Source organism: Miniopterus natalensis, chromosome 9 (assembly GCF_054644295.1).
Source record: "Miniopterus natalensis isolate mMinNat1 chromosome 9, mMinNat1.hap1, whole genome shotgun sequence".
Lineage (NCBI taxonomy): Eukaryota > Metazoa > Chordata > Mammalia > Chiroptera > Miniopteridae > Miniopterus > Miniopterus natalensis.
In genome coordinates this window covers 82,436,156-82,448,129 of record NC_142089.1, presented here as the reverse complement: position 1 = coordinate 82,448,129, position 11,974 = coordinate 82,436,156, and the positions used below count along the sequence as shown (strand labels likewise).

General features: G+C 56.1%; 1 protein-coding gene across 1 annotated transcript in view; it reads left to right on the top strand.

Moving 5' to 3' along the window:
* Positions 1-11,974, top strand: part of SLC22A23 (solute carrier family 22 member 23) — a 137,974-nt gene that overhangs the window by 121,921 nt on the left and 4,079 nt on the right. Inside the window, exons 6-10 of the mRNA XM_087820709.1 lie at positions 747-849; positions 2,748-2,980; positions 4,514-4,546; positions 4,662-4,685; positions 5,677-5,800. Coding sequence (XP_087676835.1) covers positions 747-849; positions 2,748-2,980; positions 4,514-4,546; positions 4,662-4,685; positions 5,677-5,800 — 517 coding nt within the window. The remainder of the gene's footprint in view (positions 1-746; positions 850-2,747; positions 2,981-4,513; positions 4,547-4,661; positions 4,686-5,676; positions 5,801-11,974) is intronic.

Genomic DNA, 11,974 nt, shown 5'->3' with positions numbered 1-11,974 from the left:
AAACTCACTAACCGGCTCCTGTGGCCCTGGGAGCCATCAGTCTGCAGAACGGGGTTCCAAACTCATCACAGGAAACTCTCATAACTGTCGATGGTCTCATCGCTTTCAGCCAAAGCGTCATCTGTCTTTTCCAACCCCCAGAGGCTTTAACCGTTAACTAAAGCATGCACACGTGTGGATTGTGTATGCTTGTATGTGCACAGACAAGCACCCATCCCTGCATTTATTTCTCTCTCGAAGGTGTGTGCACTTGCGGGCAGTGTCCGAAGCAGCCGCAGCGCCACCGTGCGTTCCGCCCCGAGTTAAGGATCATGTCCGGTGCTTCCCAGCCTCTGGCAGCGGGCGGCCGCACAGATCAGGCTCATAAGGAGCCACTGTTCTCAGATGGCCAGAGCCTCATTAGTGCTCAGTGACCTGGAACACCACCAGACAGCCCTGCGCTTGGCCGGAGGGAGAGCCTGCGCTGGCCCTGTGTGTGCCCTGCCTGGGCCCGGGAGAGGCTTCTCGGGGAGGCTGTGTGCTGGCCGTGTGCACGCTCCCCCACACCCAGCGCGGGGAGTCTGCACTGCCACAGTAGAGTCTGTGAACACACTTGCTATCCCGACAGCAGGTTCTGTCCTCTGGCTTAAAGGGGGGGAAAACCTGAAGCATTCCCCCTGTTCACTATGCCTGCATTTAGGACACGAGGCTGTTTTGGGGGCTGCCTGCCTGGGTCTCTCGAAAAGTCATGCGCTCTCTCCCCGCAGAGCTGGAGAAGGAGCTGCCCCGGAGGCCCAGGAAGGTCTGCATCGTGAAGATGGTGGGAACCCGCAACCTGTGGAAAAACATCGTGGTCCTGTGTGTGAACTCGTGAGTCACGGGGGACACACCTGAGGCCCAGGCAGGGAGGGGCTGGAAACTCTCCTCCCCAGCTGGACTTTGAACTATGGCCCCGCCGGGCCCTCTGGCCTGCCCTGGCTCCACTCTTTGCTAAGGGGCCCCAGCTAGGTCTGATAAGCCTGTCAGAGCTTCCTGACAGTGGTTGGAAGGTTACAACTGCTGGAGGACATGGACCCCACCCCTAGCCACAGGCAGCTAGAGCCCCTGCTGGCCACCCCAGCCCAGCAGGCCCGGCTTGTTACCCTTCTTGCTGCCCAGGCAGGGGCCCTGGCTGGTCCACACAGACGTGCATCAGAGAGTAGGCCAGGCTGGTCCTTCGGCTCCCCATGGCGGTTTCCATCAAAGTGGCTCCATTTAATCAGTACTCGATATTGGGGTTCCTGATTAAATTTGAGGAAGTATACAAAAGGTGCTACTACCAAAGCTATGGGAGAGCTCAGGTCTTACTTACACCCTGTCCTACAGACTGGAGACCAAGGCCCAGGCACAGGGATAACCAGCTATGTCCACCTGGCTGATCAGGGCCCAAGACCTCAGGCCTTAGCCTCCAGGCCCAGAGTTGGCACTGGCACAGCCACCACCCTACTGTCCAGTCTTGGGCAGATGCTGGCTAGACCAGTAGGACCATTAAGAATGGAGCGACTTCTCCAAGTTGTATTATGGAAAAAATACAAAATGTGACGAAGACAAGGTGACATTTTGGTGATTTTTGCTGGGGGTGTCTGTCTCTCTTTGTGGTCAGAGGACTTCCTCTCCACCCCAACAAAAGGGTGGAGACTTTCCTGTGCCCTCGGTAAGCCGGGAAGGAGAAGCAGGCATTTGGGACCCAGAGGTGGACTGAAGCTCAGTTGCTAGATGACAAAAGGATGGCACAGGGAGCCGGGCCCTCTACTGAGTGTTTCCCACATGGATGCCCATGTGTTTGGCGTGTGTTTGGCGCTGGTGGCCTCCTGCTGCAGGGGTGCATCCTCCGGGTGATGGGAGAGCATGGGGAGTGGGAGGAGAAGGGGCGTGTTAGCTCGGATGCTGAGTGCAGACATAGCAGGGGGGCCCCTCAGGTGCAGGCATTTTACCACATCCAAAGGGCCTTCAGAGCCCTGGGAACAGCCTGCACATCGTGGACCCTGCTGTAGCATCCTGGGTGTGCAGAGATGCATATTTATCCCTGTTCCCAGGGCGGACATCTGTCTGCAGCAGCCGGGACACTCATTTCCAGCAGGTTTCTGTGATCCTATGGGGCAGTTAGAAGCCTGACCCCGGGCAGTGGAGGGAAACAGGTAACTTAAGAATTGAGATGAAGTCCCAAGACCATTCCTACTGGCCTCTTCAGGGTGCCTTGGACAAGTAGGCAGAATGAGCTGAATAGATAGTTCTCTGGACAGATTTCTAAGCCCCCAGGATCCCGAGCGCTGAAGGAAGAGGCAGACACAGACAGGCAGTGTGTCTCTGAGGTTGTCACTCTCCAGCTGCATAACCTGTGCCAGTGGAGGACCCCCCAGCCCATGTGTCCTTCTGTGCAGTGGGTCTGGCAGTGGCTCCTATGGCGCCAACGTGGAACTGAAGGAGCTGACACCTGGGAGCACCCTGCACACATGCTGGGTTCCCGTGGAAGTTGCTGTCTGAACACGAGGTCCCGCTGCTTTTATGCTCACAGTCTCCTGAAATGGGGGCTGGGAGTGGATGTGTGCCCAGCGAGAGCCCCTCCCCTGGAGTCTTCCATCGGTGTGGCTCTCCTGCAATGGCAGGCATTGGATTACATACGGAGCCGATTATACGTTTCCTGGTTGGTGGACAGTGACCTCCGAGGGTGTGGCGTTGTCCCTGGTGTCCCCGCACACCTGCCCACAGCCTCTCGGTGTCTCCCACAGGCTGACAGGGTACGGAATCCACCACTGCTTCGCCAGGAGCATGATGGGCCATGAGGTGAAGGTGCCACTGCTGGATAACTTCTACGCTGACTACTACACCATGGCCAGCATCGCCCTGGCCTCCTGCCTGGCCATGTGCGTGGTGGTCAGGTTCCTGGGGCGCCGGGGAGGGTTGCTGCTCTTCATGATCCTCACTGCCCTGGCCTCCCTCCTGCAGCTCGGGCTCCTCAACTGTGAGTGGGGCCAGGGGAGCGGGATGGCTGTGGGGTGGGAAGGGTGGAGGGGGCCGGTGTACACAAAGGGTATTTGAAAGGGCCAGGGTGGACTTGGGAATGGTTTTCAGTGGCCTGGTATTCCAAACTCAACAGCTTGCAGAGCTGGTTTGGCAGGGACAGCTCTGTTTGAAATGTGAAAGGCTTTCCTCCCCTCCCCCACCCAACTCTGGGCTCCCACTCAGAGCCTCCTGACTGACGGTGATGGACCCGGCTGCACTAGGGGCCAGATTGTCTCTCTGGGACACATCACATGACCAAGAAGAACTGAGGACTTGTTTAAGTTTTACTGTGAAATTAAGGAGAAATAAATGTTGACACTTTTGCATCGGGACACTGCCTTTCAGTAGACGTTCCCAAGTTCTTCAGGTTGTCTTTGGGCCAAAGAATTTCTCAGTAAATGTTTAAAATAATTTAAAGGAGAGCTAGGGAACCCATGCAGCCCCTCCAGCTATAAGCAGGCAAGCTCAGAACAGCTCTGAGCAAACACCCCCTCCATGTGTGGAAGGAGCCGCAGGCGTCTCTCTGACCTGCCCCAGGGTGAGACCTGTGTGAGCGGGGCCACTGAGCCCTCCTCTCACCCGGGCATGGTCCTCTCGGGACGGCTCGGGCGCTGCGGGGACACATGCCGTGAGGAAAGCAGCCCCAGGGGGGTCTGGGCCCGGGGACTATCCAGTGCACCATAGGTCAGAGCCTCTGGTGTTTCAGGTGTGCGTGACGTGGCTGAACGGACCCTTCCGCTCAGGGTCCAGAACGGAAGGCAAAGGAAAAGCCTCACGACCTCCTCAGCCTCGTGCACAAACTGGATCATGGAAAAGCTAGTTCCAACCTCAGGAGCCGAGTTTCTCCTGGCAGGGCCTCACGCAGCCTGCATCTCTCTGGGGGCTGGTCTCTGTTGCAGCTGTGACTGACGGGACCAGATAAGTGCGTCTGTGTCTCCCGACCATCCTGTCCCTGGTGAGGCCACCCAGCTTCCCCCTGGGGGCCTCTGTGAGTGGACGCTCCCGGGGAGGTGTAGGAGCGGCAGCCCCGGGGCGCCAGGGCGCTCATTCCCCGCTGGAGCATCGTGCAAAGGACGGTGGTGCGAGGACCAGAGCGAGCGGCATAAACGCGGCCGGTCGGCCCCAGGCTGAGGCTCGCTGAGCACAGCCAGCTGCAAATATTCAGACACAGTGAGATTAACGCCTGCGCTTGAGGTCGGGAGCTGCGCCGAGTCTCAGTCCTGAAGAGCTGTTTCCCCCCCAGGAGCGGAGGCCAGTGGGCTGTAGCCAGCCCTTCCGCACACAGTTCTGTTTAGTTGAGCGCTAACTCCAGTGCCCTGGGGCTGTCCCCACAGCTCCTCTCCATGTCTCTGGCCCTGGCCCCAGACCTGGCAGGGTGCTCGCGGCAGACCAGCCACATGGAAACACAGGGGTCACTTCCCACCTCACATGCTCTTTCCCTCTTTTCCCCCTTTTCCCCCCTCCGTGTGGCACCGGCACCTCTGCGGCCCAGTGATCGGGAAATACAGCCAGCACCCGGACTCAGGTGAGCCCCGACCCTGTGCCTGCGCCCGCACCTCTGTACTGCGCCCCAGCAGTGGTTTCCCAGACACTCACACCTGTGCTCTCCCTCTCCTGTCTCTCCTCCCTCACCCTCCAAGAGTTGCAGCTGAACTTGGCCGTAGGTTGGACACTATAAGCATACGTCTGTCTGTCTTCTTTACACTCTGCCTCTAGAAAACTGCTCACTCCCCTGCTTGGCCAGCTTGCACGCACGCCCTTGCCTTCCCCTGGCACCCGCACCGGCAGCCAGCACAGGCCCTCAGCTGCCACCCACGCAGAGATGCAGTGTGCCTTAGGGACAGTGCCTGGGCGAGACCAGGAAGCCTAGAGGCGGGAGGCCTGGCTGTCCGAGCTGCCAGGGAAGCCTGCCGCCCCTTGTGAATGAACCACGCAAGCCCGCTGCTCTCCACCGGGGGACAGCAGAGCCATCGCCCTGCACCCAGGGCTGCTGGTCACTCGTGCTGGCCTGACCAGAGCCCGGGCCACTGGGGCCTCCACAGTGAGAGCCCTGAGGGCCCATGCAGCCTTGCGGGGAACCGAGCTGTGCTCCAAATGTCTGAGCCCCAGTGACACGCTACTGCTCCTCGCTAGATGCCACCCTGCTGTGAGGTCCGACTCTGGTGCCATTCGCAAGATGCTTGGTGTGGTGGAGCCCTTTCCCTCCAGGCCCCAAAATTCTCTGTTTGGGTTGAGTTTTTGTTCCCCTAAATCAAGCCTGAGATACCCTGTCCTGGTATTGGACTGGGTGAGGCCTGAATAGCGGGGCTCTCTGAGGGCAGGAACCTTTCTCTGGAGCCACATGGAGGGCTGGGCAGGATAGACGTTGCTATAGCCCCTGAGACCACCAGCCTGCCTTCCTGCCAGGCCGGCTCGGGGCCTAAGGAGTCCAGCAGTCATGTGTGCTCAGCACTCAGGACCCACAGGGATCTGCAGGACCCTAGCGGAGTCTACTGCCCAGAGGGTCTGGCCTCTGCCTCTGGGTACTCCTCCGTCTGCAGAGGACCGAGCGCCCTGCGGCCCCTCCCGCCCTCTCCCCCTGCTCCCACCCTGGCCTTACTAGCACCCTTTCCCTCCCTCCCACGCCCCCTCACCGCCCCTTCTGATGTCCTTCAGGTATGAGCGACAGCGTCAAGGACAAATTCTCCATCGCGTTCTCCATCGTGGGCATGTTTGCCTCCCATGCGGTGGGAAGCCTCAGTGTGTTCTTCTGTGCGGAGGTCACCCCCACGGTGATACGGTGAGTCACGGGGGACACCCTGCAGCACGTGTTCCGGGACCTGGGAGGCTGCCGTTCAGCAAGGCTCCGGTGAATTAACCACTGGCTTTGGCCTGCCCTGGCCTTGGGCAACTGGGACTCCTGTGCTGCGCCTGTGAGCGTCAAGACAGGGCTCCACCCTGACCCTGGGCTCTGCCAGGCAGTAGTCAGAGGAACAGGGAGCAGGGAACTTTTCAGGGTACAGGAAACATGGCAATGACTAGAAAAGGAGAGAAATCAGCAGGTAACTGACACCCATACATCAACTGAAACCAAGTGGCACCAGCTCCTCTGAGACCCCAGTGAAAAAACCTATTTCAAAATGAAAAAGGGAAGTAAAGTAGGCCTTCATTTTTACTGGCCTGAGAAGTCGATGTCACTAGTCCAGAGACAGGCCTCAGAGAGAGAAAGCCCAGCAAGCTGCGTCACTGATTGACTGACGCAGCATCTAGTGCAGGCCCGGGGACGTGCCAGGCAGTGGCCGAGGGAGCCGGACAAGCGCAGCCCTGGCGGAGCTGAGATCATTTCATCATTTCCTGAGGGTGGTGTCCCTGTGCTCAGCTCATTTTGTTTGATTTGTGGAGGGAGGTTTGGTTGTTCCCGGGGCGATCCCTGGGTAGTGTGTGGGGGCGGGGTGGGTGATACACACCGTCTGATGTTACTGAGTTCATGGCATAACCAAAGGGTTTGCCTTTATTTAAAAGGGCACCACTGCACTGCAAAGTCATAGGTTTTCCTGGCAATGACTGTGTGTGACTGTGAAAGAGCTCATCTTGGTTTACTTTGAACTTCATATGGGAATATCATTAGCATTTCCAGCGCATGCTCTTTTCAAATATAAACTGTGAATGTGGGTAGTTATTCACCGGGAGATAAAGCCCAGAGGTCAGCGTGACGACACCCTTTCCAGCCACACTTTCCCACACGGGGAACTAGTGGAGGCCAATAGAGCTGCAGGGGATTTGTGCAGACTCATTGTTTTGGCCCCAGGGTACTGGGAAGGACTCCGGGAGGAGGCAGGTAGGTCCATGGACTCTCCTTCCCACATCCCAGGAGTCATGCTGACAACAGAATTTCCACATGACCTCATTCTGATTCACCCTTCTGGGTTTTACTGTGTGTGCCAAGCCCGAAGGCTGCTTCGTACCTGGGGATAAATTGCCAAGGAATCGTATATTTAAGAAGAGAGCAATTAAATGCCACGTAATTCATCCTGTCCAACCCTCTCCTTAGCAAAGCGAAGAGCTGGGCCTAAGCTTCTTGTATGTGGTGTTGGAAGCTGCAGGACACCTGAGGCAGACAGCAGCCCCTTGACTTCTCTACCTGGTACAGTTCCTCCCTTTACGAGACTCCAGAGAGAGGGTTCTCAGGACAGCAAGAGTCAGCTTTCTGCTGGCCTCTCGGCCTCTGCGTAGTTGTGGATACTTCCCTGGGCCCCTCCACTGTAGTAGTGGGTAAACTTCACTGTTCACCATGAGGTTTTGCTTAAGAAGCCAAGCTGAAGGAAATGTGAGGCAAACCTGGAAAGATGATCTGGAGATAGAAACTCAACAGATACGTTGTCAGACTGAGCTCGCCAAGATGACAAACTAGAAAAACCGTGGCCCTTGGTGATGTTTTTGCCCCTGCAGAAAAGAGAATTCAGCCCAAAGGGGGTCCAGTCCCCTGGCCAGGATGGAAGGCTTCCTGGTGTTACTGTGACACCACCCCTCACCCCCCTTGGCTCCCTTTCCTTCAGAGGGCTGTCCTCTTATACACACACCCAGGGACAGTTCCCACGGGCCCCCATGACCCAAGTGGCTTTCTTATCCCTGCCCCCTGCATGCAGTTAAATCCAGGGTAAGCCACGATAGGCGGCCTGTGGCCTGGAAGCTGCATTTTTCTTAGTACAAAACTAGCCTTTTTCTACAGCACTGTATTGAAAACATCTGAAGAAGGACAGTGCAGGTTCAGCTGCCAGGACTGACTGTTGGCAAATGCAAAGATAGACACCTTTCTGCACAAAACATGCAGAGTTCCGTTGTCCAAGAAGGACAGTGACAGGCCAGTGCTGATTAATCAGTTCATCCTGGTCCCTGAGATCCCACCAAACTTCCCAGTCTGGCTTCAGAGCTGCCTCCTTCCCGCCTGGGCATTAGCGTGTCAGCCGGTTCTTCCCAGGTTCCTTCCCAAGTTCCTTTCCAGGCTTTTTAGTTCGGAGACGCAGGAGGCTTTGGAAGGACCCGTGTCTGCGGCACTTTCTCCCCTTTGGCTCAGGCAGAAGTGGCCGGGGTCTTGGCTGATCCGGAAGCAGTGGCTTTTTGTGGCAGCTCATCCTTTCTAGGCAACGTCCACAGGCAGCTGCAGGCCGGAGCCCACAGACCGCGCTGTCTCCGGTCCCCTTGCAGAGGGCCGGGGAGAGGAGGCAGGTGCTGGCGAGGGCGGCAGGCTCCCTCTGTTTCCCCATGGTCCCCACGGCCTCCACGCTGAGCTGGCTGTGGATCCCCTGCTCTGTCCGAGTCCATCGCTGCCTCCTGGTGTCTCCTGCTCTGCTCCCCTCAGGCCGCCCCACCACCTCCTTCTAGGAGCTTTTCCCCAACCTTGCCATATCTGACACCTTCACCCTGACTGGGCCCTCCCTGCCACCCCCACCTCAGGACTAGACCCCAGACCTTGAGGTCTGGGCTCTAAAGTTGCCTCAGGAGCCTGGGATAAAGATAGCCTCTGTGTAATGTGACAACCTGGAGTCTGGTTAACTTCTTTTAAAATGTGTGTCTTAAAATATATACACAACATTTATAACAAATGCTCAGTGGGTGATCAGAAGCCAAGGAGACAGGCATGCACATTAGAAGTGAAAAGGCAGGACCTGGGACAACCAGAGCGCAGAGGATGCCCGAGCCTAGATCTGGGTCCTCGGCACAGAGGGAGGAATGGCGTGGGCAGAGTGTCACCCCAGAAGCCACTTGTCCCTGCTCGGCCTGGGTGCAGCCTTCAGCCAGCGTCCACCTCTGGGCCCTAACGTGGAATGACCTGTGGCCGGTGGCGCTGGGGGAGCAGTGAATATAGGTAAAGGGTCCGGCCTCGCCAATGAAAGCTGATCTGGACAGTTACTCAACACATGGGCAAAGCTTGTGCGCCTCTGCATTGGTGCTGAGCTCAGAATCCATTTTTCCCCTTTGACCTGTGTGCTCATGATAATAGTCATGATAGTAATACTTATTCTTTGGGGTTTTCTCTATAGTCCAACTGTTTATAATTACTGAACATGTATAGCTGTCAATACTCTTTAAAAAAGAAAATTGATATTATTAGTCCTCAGTATTTTGGGCAGTTACATTTATTTCTGTAAAAGTGACACAAATATGAGCTCATCCTTGACTTCATGGAAGCCTGGTAATGACAAGCTAAGTAACACCAAAGAGGGCGTGAAAATAGGAGGTGTCTCTGGGATTCACGTTTAACAGAATGATTTGGAGATTCTGGAACTCTTAATTCATTGACTGCTTCCGGTAAGTCTCCCTGTGTATGGGTCTTTCCGTCCTTAGAGCAGTTTAGGTAGTGTTGCTGGTGACATACAGAATCCCCTGGAAAGACCTGTGCGCCTCAAGCACAGCGCTTACCGTGTGAACGGAGGGGCTGGCTCTCTATTGAATACGGGCATATGCTGCCCTCTAGTGACAACCCAGAGGAGAGCGGGAAGGTGCGCGAACCATGTGTGGGAAGGGAAGCTATGGCCTTAAAACCAAGCATGTAATGATCCCGTTCTCTAAACTGAAATTTCAAAAAGAAAACACAATGCCAAAAATGACATACCAAATTCTGCCAAAATATTTTTTAATCTTACTGAATAATTTTAAGGTATCTTTGATGGAAAACCAAACAGAAAATAGAGAAAAAATATATAGACATATTGCACATTATATACACGTGTACATACATGTGCATGTGTATATAGTATATGTGTATATAGGTAATTTTTTAATGATCCACCTAATCCTACCAAAAACCAAATATATTTCATTTCATTGGACATGACTAATTACACAGTGTACTAGTGTGATGGAGTCGGTTTGGCAGGATGAGGGGAGACTTCTGCCTGGTGCTGAGCTCTGCTCCTTTAGCGTGCATCCGTGCTCGGCCTTCCTCGTGCACTCTGCCTTCCTGCGCATCAGCCCACGCGTGGTCTTTATGCGCTGAGCTGTTTGTCAGTGGCATTCACTCTTAGCAACAAGGTCAGGTGGAAACCCAGGAGGTTTCAAGGAAAATGATGTCTTATTGGTATCAAAGGCTCCAAGGAAACACTTCCGTTTTCTCTAGTGTCCAGTATGTCACTTGCAATGTCCTGTGGCTCCCCGAAGTGACCAGAATGATCAAAAAGACTCAGTGGCTGCTTTATCCGTCATCTTACAGATGGAGCCAACCACATTGCTCGGTCCAGTGGTCATCTGTATTTAACCTGCCCTGTTCATTTGGGTGAGCTGACCTCCCTACCTAGGAAGCCAGTATAATCCACAAACATCCAACATTTATTAAGCATAAACAGTGTGTTTCAGTTGATGTTCTAGGAAATACTCCTTGACTGTGAAGGGTTCATAAATGAGGATGGTAAGCAGATGAACCAATACCAACAGAAAGGTTCAGTGTCTTTATTTTTTTAATATGTTTTTATTGAATTTAGAGAGAGGAAGAGAAATAAACATCAGTGATGAGAGAGTCATGGATCGGCTGCCTCCTGCATGCCCCCTACTGGGGATCGAGCCTGAAACCCGGGCATGTGCCCTGACCAGGAATTGAACTGTAACCTCCAGGTTCATGGGTGGACACTCAACCACTGAGCCACACTGGCTGAGCAGGTTCAGTGTCTTTAAAAGGTTGTCCGGGACCCTCTGCCTGGGAAGGGGTTAGTATCTGGGGGACACTCCCCAAAATACTGCTGTTCCTCATTTGTGTCCCTTGATGGCTCAGTAGCAGTGCTGTGACTGTCCCTCTAGCACTTTCAGTCTCTCCCCTGGTCGAGGGCTTTCTAATGCACAGATGGTCCCGAGGACACATCCCAGCCTGGGTGCGGAGACCGGCTGTCGAGGCCAGGGAATTCTCTCACTCAGTGATAGTGATTATCGGTTATCTTTGCTGCGTAACAAATTATCCCAAAACATAGTGGCTTCAAACACCCTTTGCTTACTGTCTCAGGGTTTCTGTGGGTAGCAGTCCAGTGGCCTGGCTGGGCCCTCAGCTCCAGGGTCTCGCCCAGGCCACAGCCGGCTGGACCCACCTCTAAGTTCATTCAGTAATTAGAAGGTGTGGCAGTCCATTCAGGCCGCAGGCACAGGGTACCATAGACTGGCTGGGTGGTGTGGGAACAGCAGAAGGTTATTTCTCACAGTCCAGAGGCTGGGAAGTCCAAGGTCAGAGTGTCCGCAGCTTGGTGTGTGGCAGGGCCTGCCTCCGGTTCGCCGCCCTCCTTGCGCGTCCTTACCTGGTGCCAGGTGGAGAGAGGCCTCTGGGGGCCCTTCTGTAAGGGCCCTAATCCTGTCGGGAGGGATCCACCCTCATGACCCAGTCGCCTCCCGAAGCCCCTCCTAATACCGTCGCGCTGGGGTTGGGAGGCCACGTGAACTGGGGGACGCGCGCACTGCTCGGGCGGGACTCGGCCCCCGGCCGGGCTGAGGGCCCCCTTCCTTGCTGGCTCGCGAGCTGCGGGCGCCGGCCTTCGCCGCCCGGCCACGGGACACCCCGCCTTTGGGCGCCTAGGTGCCGGGACGCGGTCCCGCGGGGGACGCCGGCGGCAGGAGTGACCGCCTGCGGGCGGGCACCGGCCCGCGCCCCTGCGGCCTTTGGGTGCTCACGCTGCCCTGGAGGCTTTGGGCTCCTATTTCTTTTAATTTTTTTTTTAACCTTCACCCGGGTGTTTCTACTGATCTTCAGAGAGAAACACCGATGGGCGGCCTCCAGGAGGCGCCTCGACTGGGAATTGAACCCACGACCGGTGCGCGCCCCGACCGGGAACGAGCCCCGCACCTGCGGGCGCGCGGCCGAGCTCCTGGAGCGCCCGCCGTCTCGGGGGGCAGAGCAGCGCCTTTATTCTCCTGCTGTGGCGGGAGGCGGCGGAGGCCGCCCGGTCCCGCGGTGGGTGGAGGCCCCCCGGCCCGCGGTGGATGGAGGCCCCCCGGCCCG